Source organism: Serinus canaria, chromosome Z, assembly GCF_022539315.1.
Source record: "Serinus canaria isolate serCan28SL12 chromosome Z, serCan2020, whole genome shotgun sequence".
In the NCBI taxonomy this organism is placed as follows: domain Eukaryota; kingdom Metazoa; phylum Chordata; class Aves; order Passeriformes; family Fringillidae; genus Serinus; species Serinus canaria.
This window is the reverse complement of record NC_066343.1, coordinates 10,125,287-10,145,297: the sequence shown is the minus strand read 5'-3', so window position 1 is coordinate 10,145,297 and position 20,011 is coordinate 10,125,287. Positions and strand designations below refer to the sequence as shown.

The following is a 20,011-nucleotide window of genomic DNA, read 5'->3' as shown; positions in this document are numbered from 1 at the left end:
ACTACTAGAAGAGGAATGTAGGCATTGTCAGTCACTCATTATAAAAGCAGCAAGAACTGGAGGTGGAATCAAGCAATTATTGACAGTCAGAGTACAGACAGGGGATTTTTGATATCTAGAGAATCTGTGTCACTCACTTTTGGTTTTTGTTTTCTGAGGTTCATTACACAGAGCCAGGCATAATGCAATCTTATTTTTTGCTTAATTTTTGAGTTTTTTTCTTGGCAGAGCCGGGTGAAATCACTCATCTTTGGTATATCAGAAGTATATCAACCCTTGGGCAATATTTGAATATTTGATACAGACTGGTGGGCAATGGGGTTTAAAGACTAGGCAGCAGAAGGAGTAGATAAATCACCTTTGAGGACTCAATTATGGATCTCATAGAGTTTTTGTAGGGTTTTTTGTAGTTTTGCAGGTTTTTTTGAGGTTTTGGTTTTTTTGTTGTTGTTGTTGGGTTTGTTTTTTGCATTTGTTTGGGGTTTTTTTGGGATGGCCAATAGCAAAGGTGTGTTTTCCTGGTTCCACACACCATTTTTATTAGTCTGTGTTTGTTTCTGTTGACTTGGATTGAAGTTGCAGCAGGAGCAGGGCTTGGTAACAAATAAAAATGACAAAAAAAACCCCCACCAAACCACACAATAAAAAACCCCCAATGCCTCCCAAAAAAATCTAACGCCACCCCAAAACTGCCAAAACAACATCAACAAAAACAAAACAAAAAAAAAAAACCCAAACAAAATCCCACACAACAAACAAACAAACCAACAAACAAAAAAACCCACACCAAACCCAACAATTTTTGGACCTGATTTATTAGGAAGTATCTGATTTCCATGGGACCAAGGATCAGATGGATTGATGAGGGAGTGGATGACTGTGAAGAGGTGCTGACAATTTTGCTGTTAAAAATAGAAGCAGTGAAAGACCCGAGGAAATAAAAAGTTGGTGGGACATGGATCCCATGCTGCTGAACAGATTAGCATTTACAGAAATGCTTACAACTGCAGTCTACAACCAGTGATTCTGAAGATAAATACAGAGGTCTCTAGCAGTGATAAATGCAATGCCTTTCATGGCTTTGTTTGCTTTTAAGTGCTTTGATCCCGGTTTTTAATCTATTTTCATGCTAATATGTTTTATCAGGGAAGACCCGCGTTCTTCATTTCACTCCTGACAATGAAGCTCGCCAAATTTTCTTCGTGTTTAAGTTTTATTTATTCATCTATAGCATGTTTCAATAGAGCTGTAGTGGAGGGCAATAGTGCCTGGCTTTGATCTACAATGACTCAAGATGGTTTCTATTGTGATGCCTCGTAGATTGCTTTCAACAGCTGAGCTTTCCAGACAGTGTTGTCAGCCTTCCTTGGCAGCTGCTGAAAGGAAAATATTCCTACCACATTGTCTTCCTTTCAGTCACCTAACTGGGTAGGTGAATAAAGAAGAAACAGGTTGAAAAAAAAAATGGAGAAATTGTTGTTTGAGCTGACTTTTCTTGAATTTTGTAAAACATACTGGTACTTCAAATGCAGCTTTCATAACCGGAATAATTTTATTTCTGAATAACATAGGAGGGGAATTCAGCAAATATCTTTGTCCAGCCTAATAAACGTCTGCTTCCTCTTGGGCTTTATTTTTGTACAACAAAAGCAGGGGATAAATGTTTTTTTATTGATTTCTCTGAGTTGTCTTGCATACCTCTTGCATATTTGGTTTCAAGCAAGACTATAAGGAGCCATTTACAGCAATTTCTGGGTTAGTAACCTGGCATTCTGAAACACCACTGAGACATAATTGATATGCCACTTGAATACACTAAAAGGCTCGAGTTTTTCTGGATGCTTCTTAAAAATAATGGCTTTAAACAGCAAAGTAAGAAAGCTGTGGCAGGTAAGTAATGAGGGGAAAATCATGAAAAGGCTGTACACGAATGGAAAGACAAACACTGCCAACTGAGGCTGAAATAAAAAATAAAAAATAATTAAAAATAAAAAAAAAGTCTGGCTGAAAAGTAAAGACCTAATCAGAAACATATGAGAAATAGAAAATGTGGTTTAAATGTTGCTGGATTGAAAAGGAGACAGGAAATTGGAGGAAAGGGTGGAAGGAATACCATGAGGACATTAAAGCCTAAGAAATTGTCTTAAAAAATTGTGGTTCAAATAATGGATAAAACCAATTCAAAGAATGGATAAAACCAATTCAAACGCTGCTGCTGTTGACAATATCGAGCTGGAGCAACACCAAGGAGTTAATGGGTTTAATTTGGGCTGGCAGCAGCGTGGGGCAGGTACCCTTTGGATTTAAATGGATTCTGCTGCTGATCTCCTTGGAAGCTGTTGTGTAACAGCTCCTGGCCCAGCACCAGCGCTCTGATCCAGCTCCCTGGAAGAGTTTTTTTGCTTCCAACTTTGCTGGGAGATTTATTGGTCCTTAAACCTGCAGGGATGCCAAGTGTTGTGCAAACTGCTTTTATCATCCAGGATGTTCAGTCTTGTGCACTCCTTGTTTTTGAGGCAGCAGTGGCTGTGTCCTGGCACCAAACAGAACATCATTTGGGGCAAAAAACCCAAATTTAGGGCAAGGGTGATGTCCTAGCCCCATGGTGGTGACTAACTTTGGGTGTAACTGCCTCGTGGTCTGGGACAGCTCTCTGGAAAATGAATATTCAGAGATCTAGCTTGAGGTCAAGATATCAAAGCATGGAAATGGCAGCAGTTAAAATGTTTGTAGGTTCCAGCAGTACAGGGGAGTGCACAGGCAATAATTTGGCTTTGGGAAAGGGAGGGATCAGCACCTATTGAAAGAAAGAAAGAAAGAAGAAAGAAAGAAAGAAAGAAAGAAAGAAAGAAAGAAAGAAAGAAGAAAGAAAGAAAGAAAGAAAGAAGAAAGAAAGAAAGAAGAAAGAAGAAAGAAAGAAGAAAGAAGAAAGAAAGAAAGAAAGAAAGAAAGAAAGAAGAAGAAAGAGAAAGAAAGAAAGATATAAATATAAACATATACTATCTATATCTATTTATATGTACACCATCTACATCTATATCTATATCTATATTGATCTATATCTATCTATATCTATATCTATATCTATATTGATCTATATCTATCTATATCTATATCTAATCTATCTATATCTATATCTATATCTATCTATATCTATATCAGCTATTTCTACATCCATATAATCTATATCTATCTATATATCTATATCTACATATCTATATATCTATATATCTATATATATCTATCATCTATATCATCTATACCTATATCTATAGATATATATATAGCCCTGTACTGCTGTACTCCCATAAATAAAAAGTTCCACTGGCAACACATAACTACAGCATACAAAAAAAAAAAAAAAAAAAAACCCCAGGTGACTCCTTTAATGAGGGTCACAAACAGAGGGGGAAAAGGAATTCCCTAATGAGCCCCTGGGTTGTATTTAATACCTTGGTTTGAGGAGAAATACGTTGAAATTCAGACTGGAATTTTATAACCTATTTATCAGTCATTTTAATTGTGGTGTCTTTGTCAAGATCAGGCTGCAGCAACACATTTGTGCACTCTTTTATATGTTCTGTTGGTGAATAATGAGGCTTCTCTAATCACCTGGTTGTGCTGTAACCACTGTGTTGTTTGTTGCTGGCATAAATTGCTGTACAGCAATGGCAAAGGATAAAAAATAACTGGTAAGTGCAGGCTGGGGGCTGAACTGGTGTGCATTTTGGGTGAAGGGAGAAAGAAAACTGAATGCAGTTAATTCTATTAGCACATTTAGAAATAAGCTGTAGAACAGGAAGTAGGAGACTGGTGGTAATCACAGAAGTATATAAAGAGAACACAGATATTCCGCTGGTCTGGTGCTAATCCTGTACAAATCCATGTAAAGGCTTTGTTCTTAATCTGGAAAAAACCCCTCAGTCCTCTGCTGTGACATCCCATGCTCACAGATGTGGAAAGTGGAAAGAATCAGTAAATTCTGATGCACATTTATAACTTTATTTGGACCCATCAAACTGTAATCACCTTCCTCCCCTTTTTCCTGCGCACTGGGTGAAGGAATTAATAAATTTTTTTAAATTTTTATTTTAATATTTTAAATTTATTTGTGAATATGTATTCATAACTGCCATTATCCTCACCTCTTTCTCAGTACTTTTCCCTCCCTTTGGGATTTTCTGTATGCTTAGTCCTGAGTTTTAAAAGTACATTTTCTGTGTGCAGATGCAGGGCTGTGTTAAGTGTCAAAGAAGAGCAGTTGCATGTCAAGCATGAGATGATGAGGACACCCTGCTCTAATTAACAGAGTTTACATTGCTTTTCCCTGCTTTGCAACCACACCACGTTACCTGGATGCAGTTAATAAAGCAGAGCTGCAGGGAAAAAAACCACAAAAACAAACAAACAAAGAAATAGAGACCAGTTAGATAACCCTAAATGAGCTTTTTCACCACTACTGAGTCAGAGTGGGACACCAAGTTTGCTTCCTCTGGGATGTGTCTGGGATGTTGAAGGGTGAGTTGATGACTTGTGAGTAGGAGCAGCTATCAAGCACTTAATTCCTCCACATTTTGGTCATCTTGTGCTGCCAGAGAACGAACTTTAGGCTTTAGGAATATTTGTCTGTGTTCAGAAGCTGAAAGAGAGTAGATGCCTGGCTCAGTAGTCCAGGATCTATGTGTACTCTTATTAAAATCACATTTAAGCTCCCTGTTACAAAACAGCAAAATCACTCTTGGTCACTCCAGTTGAGCATCTGTAATTTAGTCTCTTTTCTGTACAACTTCTTCCTTTTTCACCCTTCCTCAATGACTGCTCCCAGCTCTTCGTTTTCCAATGCTGCTGCACAGAAGCAGTGAGGATTTCCAGGCAGCTTTTTAAAGCTTGGTTTACAATGTACAGCAGGTAACAAAAGCAAATTAAAAAATTAAAAAACCACTGCCAAGAACACGGTTTGTTTGTGCAGTGTGGCCATACTGAGAGGAGAATTTGGCATGCAGGAGCTGCTTCCTGACCTGATATTCCTGCCAACCACAGTGCCATGGAGTGGCTGTAGCAGGTGAGGCAGTGCCTGCAAGGTGAGAGAAAGAAATGAATTTATCCCAGTCCAGTTTGCACCTTGGCTGCCTCTGTGTTCAGGTGTGCTCGTGTCCCGTGCTGCTGCAGGGATTCTGTGCCGTCCGAGGCTCCCAGCTCCTGCAGGGCAGTGTCTGTCTGCTCCTCAGGACAGGGGGACAGGGAGGGGACAGAGGGGATTCAGGGCAGGCTGGGGGACCTGGGGCTGCTCAGCCTGGAGAGGAGCCCCAGGGAGAGGGGCTCAGCCCTGGCTGTGCCTGTCTGTCCCTGTCTGTCTGTCCCTGGGTGTCACTGAGTATCCCTGAATGTCCCTGGCTGTCCCTGGGCATACCCATGTGTCCCCTGGTGTCCCTGTCTGTCACTGTCTGTCTGTCCCTGGGTGTCACTGGGTGTTCCTGTGTCCCCCTGTCTGTCCCTGTGTGTCCCCCTCTCTGTCCCCCGTCTATCCCTGTCTGTCCCTGTGTGTCCCTGGTCTGTCCCTGTCTGTCTGTCTCTGTCAGTCCCTATGTCCCCTTGTCTGTCCCTGTCTGTCTGTCCCTGTCCGTCCCTGTGTGCTCCATGGCCCCAGAGCCCCGGGCAGGGCTGATCCCAGCCCAGTCTGTCCCTGTCTGTCTGTCTGTCCCTGTCCATCCCTGTGTGCTCCATGGCCCAGGGCAGGGCTGATCCCAGCCCAGTCTGTCCCTGTCTGTCTGTCTGTCCCTGTCCATCCCTGTGTGCTCCATGGCCCAGGGCAGGGCTGAGCCCAGCCCAGTCTGTCCCTGTCTGTCTGTCTGTCCCTGTCCATCCCTGTGTGCTCCATGGCCCAGAGCAGGGCTGAGCCCAGCCCAGTCTGTCCCTGTCTGTCTGTCTGTCCCTGTCCATCCCTGTGTGCTCCATGGCCCAGGGCAGGGCTGAGCCCAGCCCAGTCTGTCCTTGTCTGTCTGTCTGTCCCTGTCCATCCCTGTGTGCTCCATGGCCCAGGGCAGGGCTGATCCCAGCCCAGTCTGTCCCTGTCTGTCTGTCTGTCTGTCCCTGTCCATCCCTGTGTGCTCCATGGCCCAGGGCAGGGCTGATCCCAGCAATTCCCCTCACAGGAGGCAGAGCTGCTGCCCTGGGCAGTGCCCAGAGGGGCTCTGGGGGCTCCTCCCTGGGAACATTCCAGAATTCCCTGGGCACAATCCCATGGGCTCTGGGGTGGCCCTGCTGGAGCAGGAAGTGGCACCAGGTGAGCCACTGGGGTCCCTTCCAAGCTGGCCCATCCTGGGGCTCTTGCCTGGTGGCTTTAGGTACAATGAACCTGATAGATTCATTATTTAATCCACTTTTATATCGTGTTTGAGAAAAGTCTAGAAAGAAACCTCCTTTACAAGTATTTAGCAGAATCTATTCAGGGCACTTTCTAAGCATAAAAGTTTCAGATTTCACTCTGTTGGTGAACAAGTTGGAGCAAATGAGGTAAAAATGGCATCTGTCCTTTCCAGAGGCTCTCAGCAGAACTGGCCCAGAGGATTTCCATCCCTCACCCACAGAGCTGGCATGGTGCTGCCAGCTGCACTGTCCAGAACAAACAGAGTCAGCTCTTTATTGCAGCTGATAGCTGTGGTGCCCTCACCAATTCACAGCCCTGACACAAGAGGCTCGTTTCTGCAGAGCCTAATTGATATTCTGAATGGGATCAGGAACATCACCTTCCTGTAAGATCAGATAGAAAGTGATGAAAACTGGAACTTTTGTAACCCTTTAGATGACGTGTCTTTTTTGGCAGTGGCAGGACTTCCCTGGAGGGAAAATGTCACCGACATGTTTTATGAAAAAATTCTTTCCTTAGGATTTTTCCCCTCCTGAGAAGCTGAGAGGCCTCAGGAACAAACTGCAAACAAGGATTCTCTGCTGCTGTGGGATGCACCAGGTGGATCTGGGATTGGTCTCTGTGGTTGTTTCTAATCAATGGCCAATCCCAGCCCAGCTGTCCAGACTGTCTCAGTCAGACACAAACCTTTGTCATTCATTCATTTTCTATTCTTAGCTTAGCCTTCTGATGAAATCCTTTCTTCTGTTCTTTTAGTATAATTCAGCATAATATATATCATAAAATAATAAATCAAGATTTCTCATACATGGAGTCAACATTCTCCTCTCTTCCCTCATCCTGGGACCCCTGCGAACAATGCCACAAAAAAACCTAAAAATCCATGTGACCAAAAAATGTGTGAAATAATTGAAGTGACACTTGCTAACTGTAATGGTGAAAAATTACAGATTATTTTGCTCTGTTCTCTTTATGCGTAGGATTTGGTGTAATAAAAGAGGGCATGGTGAATGCTGTCCATGTGGGAAAGCATGTTCAGGGCTGGCCTGTGGGTTAAAATGATCATCTGGGGTGCTGGTGGGTTTTGCAAGGGAATCTCTGGTGGCCTCCACATCCTTTTACTCCTGCCTTCAGATGGATTTTTTTGGGGATGAGCTGGGAAAGCCAAATTCAGGTGGAGGTTCTGATTCTGAACCGACACCCAGTCATTGGGGCACCTTGGGAACACATGGAGGGAAGTGATTAAACCTGAGGCAAAACCCACAATTATGATATATTGTAAATATGAAAACCATCATCACTTCAGTAGTGTTGGCATCTCTTGTAAGAACATGCTGCCAAATAAGGTGTTAAGCAGTGGATATCCAAAAATAGAAGTAACTAGAAATCAATGAATACTTTTCAAAGTGTAATGAGGATATGCTTAGAACTTATATTCTACAGAATTTCATTTTGGTGCAGATAGGAGGGTATAATGAAGCATAATCAGAGTTTAAAAACTGTTAATGATGACTTTTTAATTGCTCAACTTTCAAATTTGGATTTGCTTAGGATGGGGAAAAGATAAATTCACCAGTGCTGAGATTAAAGATTGCCTAGCAACCAGAGAATGAATGCATCTAATGTAGGGAAAACAAAGGAAGAACAAACCACTTTCATTTCCATGTATATAAAGTGTGTAGAAATATAAAAGTCTGGAAATAAATATATGTGTCCATGCACAAACATTAGACACACACCCTAGCTCTTCCAAATTGCCAGCCTGAAATGCTGTGGATCATAAAAAAATAATAAATGGAAAGGCAAAACCAAGTTCAAAGATGTGGACTAAAACTGGGAATTTTCATTTAAAAGTGATAAATCCACAGTAAGTGCTTGGGGTTTGTTTTCAATTGTCCCGCCTCACTGATGAAGTGAAGGTAGAAAGTGGAAAGAAAAAAGTCAAGACCAGTAAAAATTTGTGATCTGAAAGTTTTTAAGTCTGTAAGGACAAGAAGGAAAGGAGATGTCACCTGTCTAGAGAAGATGATAACCACTTAGAACTGTTAATTTTGTGCTAATGATTAAACTATGTGCATTCCTTGTTCCTCTGTGGAAAAATGGGATGGGCAAGAAACATGAATATTTGATTAACTGAGACATTTCAAGTGAACACAATGCTAAAAATCTCCTGATCAGCATTAAAAGTAAAGGACAAGTGGCTGGAAATTATAAGGTATTTCTGTCACAGCTTGGAATACCTTGGGAAAGTTTGAATTGAACAAAACAAACTAATGGAGAGACAGTTTAGCTTACTTGCCCTGTGCAGAAGGTCTTAAGGTAAGGTCTGATTCATTCCCTTTTCACAAACCACTTTCACCCCATAAATGTGAACAGGTGCAAAAATGCAGGTTTATTCACCTGAGCCTTAGGAAGTGGCAAAAAAACCAGTGTGAACACAAAAATCCACTGTGTGAAAACAACCGAGGGGAGCAACAACCACAACCAAAGCCAGGTGTGCAGGGACTGCCTGGGGGATTTTTTGCCAGCTTTGTTGAGCATGCAGAGAGAAGAGATGTGGGAGGCTGTGTTGGTAGGGACCAGGGAATCTTCATTAAAGGCAATTTTCTCCCTGGCTCTGCAGGAAGCATCACTGCTGCTGGCTGGGGTTGGGTGCTGGGGGCGGTGTCACCAGCGCTGCCAGCTGAGCAGGCAGGGGGACACCTCTCTTGTCACCGACATGTTTTATGGAAAATCCTTTCCTTAGGATTTTTCCCCTCCTGAGAAGCTGAGAGGCCTCAGGAACAAATGCAAACAATTCTTATCTGCTGCTGTGGTATGCAGCAGGTGGGTCTGGGATTGGTCTCTGTGGTTGTTTCTAATTAATGGCCAATCCCACCCAGCTGTCCAGACTGTCACAGTCACAGACAAACCTTTGTCATTCATTCCTTTTCTATTCTTAGCTTAGCCTTCTGATGAAATCCTTTCTTCTATTCTTTTAGCATAGTTTTAATATATTATCTATCATAAAATAATTAATCAGCCTTCTGATACATGGAGTCAACCTTCTCGTCTCTTCCCTCATCCTGGGACCCTTGTGGACAATGCCACAAAAAAAAAATAAAAATCCATGTGACCAAAAAATGTGTGAAATAATTGAAGTGAGACTTGCTAACTGTAATGGTGAAAAGTTACAGATTATTTTGCTCTGTTCTCTTTATGCATTGGATTTGGTGTAATAAAAGAGGGCATGGTGAATGCTGTCCATGTAGGAAAGCATTTTTCCTTTGATGAGACACTGTCTCGACTGATGGCAGCTTTCCTCAAACCTGCACAGCAGCCTGTGCATGAAAGATTTCCCACAAGTTGTAAAAATACTCAGAGCCATGTTATATAACAGCATTCCCCCTTTAATCGTTTTTGATCCATTTTTTACTAATGAAGTTGTGAAATGACAGGAATAGTTCATTTTCTCTTTTTCCCTGCAGAGCCTGTTGGCATAGAAATGAACTCTCTGTAACCCATGGAAGTGAGAAGAGTTTACTTTTTAAGCTGTTTTCTGTTTCTACTTGTGTTTCATATTGTCAAACATCAGATGCTTGAAAGGTCCATAACACAGCAGGCTGAAGTGCAGTGACCTGCTGCTCTTTCACATTCAAATTAATAAAGTAGCTCACAGTGTAGACCTTTAGAAAGGCAAGAGATTATACTTTTTTTAAGGCAGAAGGGGATTTATTATGATAGGAATTAATCTCTGCAGACATTACTTTAGGGCTTTATTCTAACTCTTGAAGTAGGGACCCACTTTTGCAGTTTTGCACCGTTAGATCAAATCCAAATCTTAAATCAGCCCTTCATCCTCACCCAGGATTAATGGTCCAGCCCAGTCCCAGAGTGGAATTCAAACAGTAATTCTCCGATTAGAATAATCTGATTTTCTTTTTGCAACGCCATCTCAGGTTTTGAGAAATCAGCTGGTGCAGCTCCTCAGATTAAGAGACCAGGAAAAGTTAAAATTAGGAAAAAAAAATGTTGCACCTGGTCTTGCACAGGCTCATTGCAGCTCTCCACCACAACCACAAGCTACAGATCAATCCCTTGGTCACAGAGGCTTTCAGAAGTACCCACCTTGATTTTCATCAGACCTGTGATGAAATAACGACTTCTATTCTGATATTTACATTCTCCTCTAGTTTTCTGGTCCAGCAAGTGGGGATTCCAAGTTGACATTATTGCTTGATGCATTTTCTAAAACCATTTAGACACCATTTAGAAATTCAGCTGAACTTTCTACCTGCATAGTAAGCAAATCAGCCTGGGAAAGGAGCAGAAGGTAGATGAGCTATTGGTATCTAGAAACCTTATTTTTCAAATAATAAGCGAGACAATTTAATTATTCCAACTGTCTTTTTTACCTTAGGAGAAACAAATTAGCTGCCTGGCCATTAAATCTGAAGAAACAGCTCACAAATTCCTCACAAGGAACTGCAGAGCTCATCTATTTCTGTGTTCACACTTTGCATCTCTGCCCAGGTGTGTCTCCCACATGATTTATGGTTCTGCTCCAGCTGTGGGGAAATAGGTGTGAACTTGGGCACTGTGCAGGTGATTCTGTAAATCAGGAAACCATCAAAGCTCTTTTTTCTCAAGATTGATTTCAACATGAGAACGCTACAGGTGGCAAGTACTTCCTCAGTCTTCTTCTGGAGTTTAGGTGCTCTTCTGAGCTTCAGAGCTGTATCTATACCAGATTTCAAGTTTTTTAGCCTGGCTTTTTCCTGGGCTGTTCATTTTTTGGTGCTGCCTGGAGATTTCTCTTTTGGAACAAGTTTTATTCTCGTGAAAGCGAAGGGCCATTATTTTTATTTCTTTGGAAGGAGCTTGTAAAACGAGCCATATTTCCTGCAGCCACGTAGGAAACTGAGTACAATTGTGGCTGCTGTTTTAGGGGCAGGAATGACAGCCCTCCTCTTCCCGTCAATGCTGGAACCAAAATTTGAATTTTAAAACACAGACTGTGTAGAATACCAGTGTCTCCCTAAAAGTCTGTGTGTCTAACATCATAAGCTCATATGCCATTCCCTTTGCAGCCACAGCATCAGCACATTTACCTCAGTATCAGCTGCTGTGAATTTCACTGCCTCATTACATAATGTATACTCAGTGTGTTCATATTTATATTTAATGCCCATTGCATGAAAGAATAAAGAGGGTTGAATTTTTCCATCCACGCTTGCTGTTTCACAGAATGTGCTCCACTTTTAAATTATGGAAGGAAACCTGGCCCAGACACCAGAATGGTCTTTATTCAACCACTTCCATCATTACAGTTTTGAAATGTGAATCCACAGGATCTTTTTTAAGGCAGGTTTCTTTCTTTATCATCATATCATTGTCTCTTGCAGATGTCTCAGAGCAGCAGTTCTGCCAGAAAGCCTAATAGTTATCATTCCAGGTGTTATAGTTGAGGGAAATTGTCTCCATTTCAGGCTAATGATGTTGTGCATGGGGATGCTTCTCTCAGGCCTAATTCAGGATACCTTAGCTGTTGGCAGGTACTTCTGCCCCAGGAGCTGTAACATTAAATAGTGAAGAGCTTTAAGTTGGATTAAACAATTCTTTTCCATGTTTTTAATTTTTTTTTCCCGCTGCAAATTAATTAGTGTATGATAAGGGCAGCTGGCTGGTTTCTCTGCTTCTAGGATGAGTGCTTTGAGAGGGCTCAGGTGGGTGTGGGATGGAACTTCTCCCTCTGCCCTTCTCCCGCCGCCTTCAGGTCCCAAAAGTTGTTTCCATAAACTGTGGAGTTCTGTTCCTGACAAGGATGGATGGGCTGACTGTTCAGATCACAGAGTGCTGCATTATTTACACACACTTCTCTCAGGCTGGGCTCCTTCTCTCGGGCTGGGCTCTGCTGCCAAGTAAGGAACTCAACTCCTCCGTCAGCAATCACGCAATATTCCATTTCTATGGGATTTTATGGGATCAAAAATACCTTATATAAATGGTTAAAGTCCAGCAAAGAGTGGGAGTGCCGCTTCTACCCAGCTCCCCAGCCCTACCTGCTTGTGGAAAGGAGCAATTGTTGTATGTTCTGTATTTTATTGAAGAGCGTGTGGTTATAAAAGCAGTTATGTGAACTCATGGAAAAGAGCGTGATGGACTTGCAGAACAGGTTTTCTCTGGGTGCTTTTAATGAAAAAGATCCAGGTTCTTTGGTTGAGTTATTCCTTATGTACAAAAAAAGTCACATTTCTTGAAGAAAAAAAATCTTAGGTATTATTAGAGAGCAAAGGTATCAGCATTTAATTTGGGTTTTGCTGCATGATTCTTCCTGAGTTTGGAGAATTAGGGAAGGTTCCTAATTAAAATTCTAATTTTGAATTTGCGTGGATCTCTTTGATTTTATTCTTTTTGTCATGCTTTTTTTTAATTCTTAACTAGCCATGGTTCCCAAGGAGAGGATGGACAGTTTGCTCAAGAACTAATCTAACTTCAAAATGTTGTGAAGAAATGAAATATGAGCAGAAAAATAATTATAAGAATTTTAAAAATCCCACAAATTTAGGATCCTTTGATACTGAATGAAGTCTCCAAGGTTTGTGTACTGTCTTCAGACACTTTTACACTGGAGAGGTCAGTCACAGAAAAGCACAAGGCTAGTCAGACAGAGGACAGACAAACATGAAAATGACTTTTTATTTGACATTGAATCTTACTGGAATCCTTCCAGAATATCTTAATAAAAGTGCAGTAGTAATTGGTCTTCAGATTAATTTTTCTTTTTAACAACTGAATTTCTCCTGGAGTGTTTGTTTAATTTGCAAAATTTGTCAAATTCCACAGTCTGTTACACAAACAGCATCTTGCCAATCACCATGGAAAGCCATCAGCAGCAGAGCAGACTCCTGCAATTTTTATTGTAAATTATATATTCCCTTTCTTGGGTTCATTTTACTCTTCCATTCACAAAATCTCTCAGGTTAAATTATAAAACCGGCGTGGTGTTAAAAGCTGAGTCACATTTTAATGGTAACAAATCCCTTTATCAGTTGAGTCAGGACAAAATGCACCCACAAATCAGCTTTTCTTTCTTAGAGCCTCCAAAATCAAATTCTGTTCATCAAACCCAGTGGAATATAAAATAAACTAGATTTCAATATGTCAGTTTGAATGTCCTCTCAAGAGGCACAAAACGTGAATTGAGGAAGACTTTGTTGATTCGAAGGTGATTTATTTATTTATTTTGTTCAGCACCATTTCACAGACAATAGGTTATAAATAACGAGAAAAACTCTTACATGATTTTTGATAATTTAAGTTTCAACACTTGCACAGCCTGATTCCTCCTCTTGAGCAGAACTGTGCAACTTCTCATTTCTCTGTCTGCATCATATTTGATTTTGTACTATTTTATTTAACTATTGTTATTTACAGAAAGACTTTTCCTCCTTAATCCTCATTAATATTACGTGAATGAGACAGGATAAGCTGTTTTTTGTTTGGCTGTTTGTTTGTTTTTGGTTTCACTTGGGTTTTGTTTTGGTTTTTTGTTGTATCTGCGATTGGTTGGGTTTTGTTCATTTTATTTTGTTTGTTTGTGGTTTTTTGTTTGTTTTGTCTTAGGTTTTGGGGGGGGGTTGCGGTTTTTTTTCTTTCTTTTGGTTTATTTGGGGGGTTTTTTTTGTGATTTTTTTTTTTTGTTTTTTTTTTTTTTTTTTTTTTTTGGTTTTTGAATTTTTAGTTACCAGTGCTTGCTTTCTTTCTTTCTTTCTTTTTTTTTTTTTCTTTTAGCCCATTCTCTTTAGATGTGCTCTTTATTAATTTTATTTCTGTGGTACAATGCCATTACCAAAATTACACCAGTGACTGACAGGCCAAGGTGGTGGGTCAAAAAGAGCAACTGGTGCAGTTGTTTCCTGCACATGGAAATAAATGTCAGTTAACAGAGCAGAACATCTCCTTTATTAGTCCCAAACTGCTCTCGGGTCACTTCATTTCAGGCTGGGAAAAAACAACAGGAATTTTCAGGCAAATTAAAACCACACAGTTGGCTGTCCACACTTTGGTCACTTCAGGAGATTTCAGCTTCTGGAAATATGATGTGACATTTTGTGTGAATTCTGCTCGTCATTCAAGGTGGAATTTACAAATTCAAAGGAAATTTTTTGCCTTTTGCTCCAATGGCATTGCTGAAATCAGAATGGCACCAAACCAGGAAATATGCAGCAAAAATATCCTCTCTCATTTTAATCAGAATATCCACGTGGATTTGCATGCTAAGTGTTCCTGCTCCAGATGCTATTTAGTTTATTAATTTAATTAGAGGTAAGGGAATACAGTTGTGAGAGAATTCATTTAATAGTAGCTGTTCTTTCACAACCAATTGCCTAATCCCCTAAAGTAATAAACAAGCATCCTTTGCTGCCTCAATAATGCAACAAAAGCAGAAAAGGAGAAGTCTTGGCTTGTTTAAATTCAGGTAGAAAATATCATTTACTGTTCTCAAAACCAGATTTTCTTCTCCATCAGCTGGACAGTCTTTTAGACAAAACAATACCAAGTTCACGACAGCTCTCTGTGTCATGAAGGCACCCTAAAGCTGACCAAAAATTAAATAAAACTACAAATAACCCAGCAATCCACTGCACAACTCCAGTTTTTCCGTGCAACTGATGCACAGAATTCATAGAGGCGTTTTTGCTCATCACCTACACTTCTTAAACAATGTTTAGATGTAAATTCTCACACCAAGGATTTATCTGAAATCCATGTACTAGAAAGGTGTTGAAATCCTGAGCTGAGTTTGGCACCAAAATAATCCAAAACACGCTGGAATGTCAGTATTGCTGACATAAACCAAAATAATTTCCATAAATCTCTTCAATAACATGAAAAAAAAAAAAAACCCTGGAGATTTTCAATTAAAAAAAACCTACAGAAAATCATGTGCTTGCTTTCTAATAATCATCTACCTGTAGATCATTCTTTCAGATGCATTTACTGTAGAAAATACTGTTATTTTTAAAGGCTATGCCGAGCAGGAGAGAGCACAAACCTGCCTTTAAAGATGAAGATTGAGACAGACAAAAATAAATCTAAATATAAGATAAACTACCTGGGAAAAATTACTAAATAAAAGTTTGCCAAAGCCAAGGGGGTGTTCATTTAGGGCTGCTTCCAGTTATCCCATTGGTGACAGAATGAAATCTGTAGATGACCTGAGAGTCTTCAGGTTAGAAAAGTAAATAAATAACCTTTATTTATTTATAAATTTATTTGTTTATTTATTTATTTATTTATTTATAAATTTAAAAGATTAAAAAATTAAAAATTAAAATTAAAATTAATAAATATTATTAAATATTATTATTTTTAAATAATTTTAAATTTTCATTTTTATTTTAAATAAATAAATAATTAAAATAAATAAATAAATTTCCTCTTGTCTTTTGCAAATGGATTGAGTTTAAAACAACATTTTATGGGGTGAAAGATTAGGGTAGACGATTGCCTGGGGCTGTGGTGTTAAATAAATACAAAACTGAATGATCCAAATGTCATCCAAAGGACACAAGAATCCGTCATTTCTCTCTGTACCTAATTACCAAAAATCTGAAGTGTTTAGAGCCTGTGGGTGGTTTTTGGGTGGCTTTTCTACAAATCCTTTGTTCTCCCTGTGCCCACAGCGGATGTGTGCGACTCCAACCCCTGCCAGAACGGTGGCATCTGCCTGTCAGGGCTCAGTGACAACTTCTACTCCTGCGAGTGTCCCCAGGGTTTCACCGACCCCAACTGCTCCAGCCTTGTGGAGGTTGGTAAGTGAAAATTAAATCAAATTGCTGAGATGGCTCCAGTGGCTGGCCGAGCACTGATCCTGCCCGGGGTGCTCTGGGTGGTGGTGGTGCCTTGGTGGGGCTAAATTAATGCAGAGGCCAGAATGAATAAAAACTAAAATTATTTCTATTGGCTGAAAGGCCTTCAGGTGCATTTTGGGCAGACAAAGCCCCCCCAGGGGCTACACCCAAAAATGGAAAACAGATTTTCATTTTTTTTTTGTTTGGTCCATTTGCATATTGGGGTTAATCTAACAATTCCAGCTGCAGCTAATGAAGTCATTGACCTCCAGTTTGCCCCCAAGTCCCTTTTGTTGGCATCTCTGGCCCTGGGGCAGTGAGGTGTCCTTGGCTGCCAGGCCTGGAGAGGAATTGCTGTGTCTGCCCAGAATGGGACAGCAGCAGCTGACACTGGGTGTGGGGTTTGGAGTTACACACTAAAGAACTGCAGGGTCACAAATACATGGGAAATATAAAAGCCAAAATCCCAAAGCATCTTTGGGGTTGTTATGTTGAACATTATTGGGGTTTTAACCTGATGTCTGTGCCATAGGCATCTCTATAACCATTAACTGTTGAAAATTAAGTAATTAAGATGAAATGTCATCTGCAGAACACCATTACTCAGACAAGTCCAGTGGTCCACAAAAAACTCCATAGCGGTGACTTCAGCACCACCAACATATTCCAAAGACCAATTCTAGTTAATTCTAGGTAATTCTAGATAATTCTATGTATCCTGCTTCAACCAGTGCCCTCCAAATCTTCATTTCTGATAGTTTTATGCCAATGTTTGGAGTAAAGACTAATTTCTCATGCAAATGAAGAGGCAGGAAGAGCAGGGGAGAAAACCAGAGTAACACAGAGTGGTCACTTGTTTGGATTTCAAAATAGTTATCCATTTGGAGGCTCCAATTAGTCATTAGATGAGTGCAAGGAGCACCAGCCAAATGTACTGAAATTTTGTGATGTGCACTTGACTCAAAGTAAACCTAAATTTGAGTGGAAGATCCACAACATCCAGCAGGTCAGGCCTCCATATTAAGAAAACTTAAGGAGAAAATGTGAATTTGAAGGAAAAGATAGAGGTAGAGAGCTCACAGAAAGTTAACTGAGCTCTTGTATTACCCCAAAGAAGGCACAAAAAATGTGTTTACAGAGCAAAATGATGGCACTGTCACAGCTGGGATCAACACTGCAATTGCCATTAATCTGTGTGGGTCTCATTTTTTATTAATAATAATAATTTAATTTAATAAGTATGCTTCCAAAAATTACACAAAAGTGAGCCAAGGTTCACTGTTCTGTGGATTATGTCTCTGCCAATGGGTAAAGGGAGCAGAACTTAGAAATTAAGGGCTGTTCTGTTTAAGAGGTTTTTTTTTGTTCATTTCCTTTCCTGAAAATGGTGCCACTGCTGTTCTTAGAGCGAATTCCAAGTCCACAATGAACTTTTAAGTGAATTTGGATTTAAATGGATTCATTTTAAGTTAAACTTTCTGCCAAGAAATGGACCCAGCTGCTCTGGGAGAATGATCAACTTCAGACACCAACTGCAATTTCTTTCTGACTTTAAAATGTTGTTGTATTTGGTTCCCACCTAAAATTTGAGTTGCACCAGGAGGTGCTTGTTGCCCACACAAGAAGCCAGGAGATACTTCCTCAAATCTTATTTTCCATCCCTTTCCCTACAATTTTAATCAGTGCTTGAATTTGTCCTGTGGATATATGTCATGCTACCCTAAAAAAGCCAAGACATGGCTTCACTTCAGGAAAATTCTGGATTTATTGTGCACTTGGCTGGCAGGAAATTACACTGCACATGACTGGGAGGATGCCAGAAATTAGTGATTCTGGAGAAAAAAAATAATCATATTGTGATAATTGTCACTGTAATTAGCAGATGAGCATTAATAGGGCTTTAAAAAATACACATATACTTAACTAAAATCCTCAAGCACTTCAACAAAAACTCAGTTTGGTAAACAGACTAAAGCATAAGTAAATAACTTGACAATGTGTGGCAATCCCAGCACTTACAGAAGCAGGATGTTACATTTCTAGTTTGCAATCCATGGGGAATATCTGCTGGACAACACTGGTTAAATAAAGAATCAGTTTAATATTCCTACAGTAACTAAAATACAGAATGTTAATTTAGTTTGTGTTTGTCTTGCCTGCTACATGTGTGGATCCAGTCTAGCCTTGTTAAAACCTTGATAAATAGATTTCAAAATCTTTTGTTTTTTACTTTTAGATCATTCTGCATTTTGTAACCCTGAACACAGTCACATAAGCCACTGGGAAAAAAAAAAGCAGTATTTAAAGAAAATAATATGATTTTTTTTCCTATGAAAATAATGGTGATTAGTGTAAGCTGTTAGTCAATCAGCTCCATTAATTCAAATACTGAAGGGCTTAAAGTAAAATAATGTTGTAAGATGTGTCTAGAGGAGCCCAGGAGTGCAAGACCCTGAGTGATCACTCTTAGTAAGAGAGTTTATTAGATGTATGAATTAAGAAGGAATGCTAGCAAAGGTTGCTTCTCTTTGGCTTTTTAATGAGTTTTTGCCCAAAAGCTAATCTCTTAATCCCTCATATCTCAAAAAAGCCTTCTGGACAATTCCCTGTGCAGTTGAAAACACTAAGTTAAAAATTAGTGTTTAGGGTGTCAGGGGGGTAGGAAGGAAAGAGGAGGGTGAGGAAATAAAAAAACCTAAACACACAAAAAACCCACCCAACAACAAAAAACCCAAAACAAACAAAAAAGCACAGAAAAGGGCCTGTGCCACTCTGCCACCCTCAAAAGGGCTGCACAGAAAATTAAAAAAAAATAAAAAGTAAAAGCAGGTTGGTGTTGTCTGCATCCCCCTTTGTGCAATGACAGGATGCACTGCTGAACTCCGGGCACCTGCTGGGAAGTCATAAATTTTTCAGGGGACATACCTTAAACAGGAGGATTTTCACAGTAAAAGGCAACGGGGATTTTACTTCATCATGCATTAATGTGGGTAAATAAAAGGCAGTCCCATTCAGACAGCAAGTCGTGAACTGTGCAGAGGAAATATAAAAATAATTGCAAACAAGTACCCAGGAAGATCAAACATTTAGGTAGAAGTCTTCCCTAAATAGATCAACAGACACTCCAGACACTTTGGGAGCTGCATGGATTCTCAAGAATGCAACTTCCTTTATTACCTTAACAGAAATAAAATTTAAAATAAGCTGGTATTCATAATAATACAAATTTCAAGCTAATAAGTTTAACTCATTATGTGTTTTTATGATTTTACCCATGGAAAAATATAAATTTTCTGCCATTCTTCTCTTTTTTTTCTGATCCTATAACTTTGAGTGTGTCTAAACCAAAATTCATAAATGATTCTTGCCAGAGTAATTTGCATATTTTAAATTGCTGACCCTTCTCTTTTGTTAATGGCAATCCCACTTTATTTCCTATGTGTACTTTTATACCAAATTTAGTTGTGCTAAAGGATCTGAGATGAGGTGGTAGATCTGCAACATCACCCTATTTGTGCAGCCAGGTTTTCCAGATTTTAAATATCTGATAAAGTGGCAGAGGATAAGATAGAGAAAGGCAGGGAAAATGTGTGTTTTAGTTGTTTTCAGTGCAGCACATCCTCCAGCGAGGTGAAAGAGGATTTGGCTAAACAGATAAAAGGTGATTATCTCAAACATTCCAAAGAGCGGGATGTTTTCCAAAGATAATAAGAACACTATGGTCCAAGTTAACTCTTCAGCAGACTCCCTCCTACATACATGGAAACACAGCTTTTAACCTGAATTGAAACCAAATAATTTTCCTTAA

At 39.8% G+C, this 20,011-nt stretch overlaps 1 protein-coding gene across 2 annotated transcripts in view; it reads left to right on the top strand.

Annotated features, from left to right (window-relative positions):
- The window catches only part of EDIL3 (EGF like repeats and discoidin domains 3), a 248,347-nt gene that overhangs the window by 53,395 nt on the left and 174,941 nt on the right, over positions 1-20,011 (top strand). For both annotated transcript variants that reach the window (XM_050986988.1, XM_050986987.1), the window contains exon 2: positions 16,036-16,164. In XM_050986988.1, the coding sequence (XP_050842945.1) occupies positions 16,036-16,164 (129 nt within the window). The remainder of the gene's footprint in view (positions 1-16,035; positions 16,165-20,011) is intronic.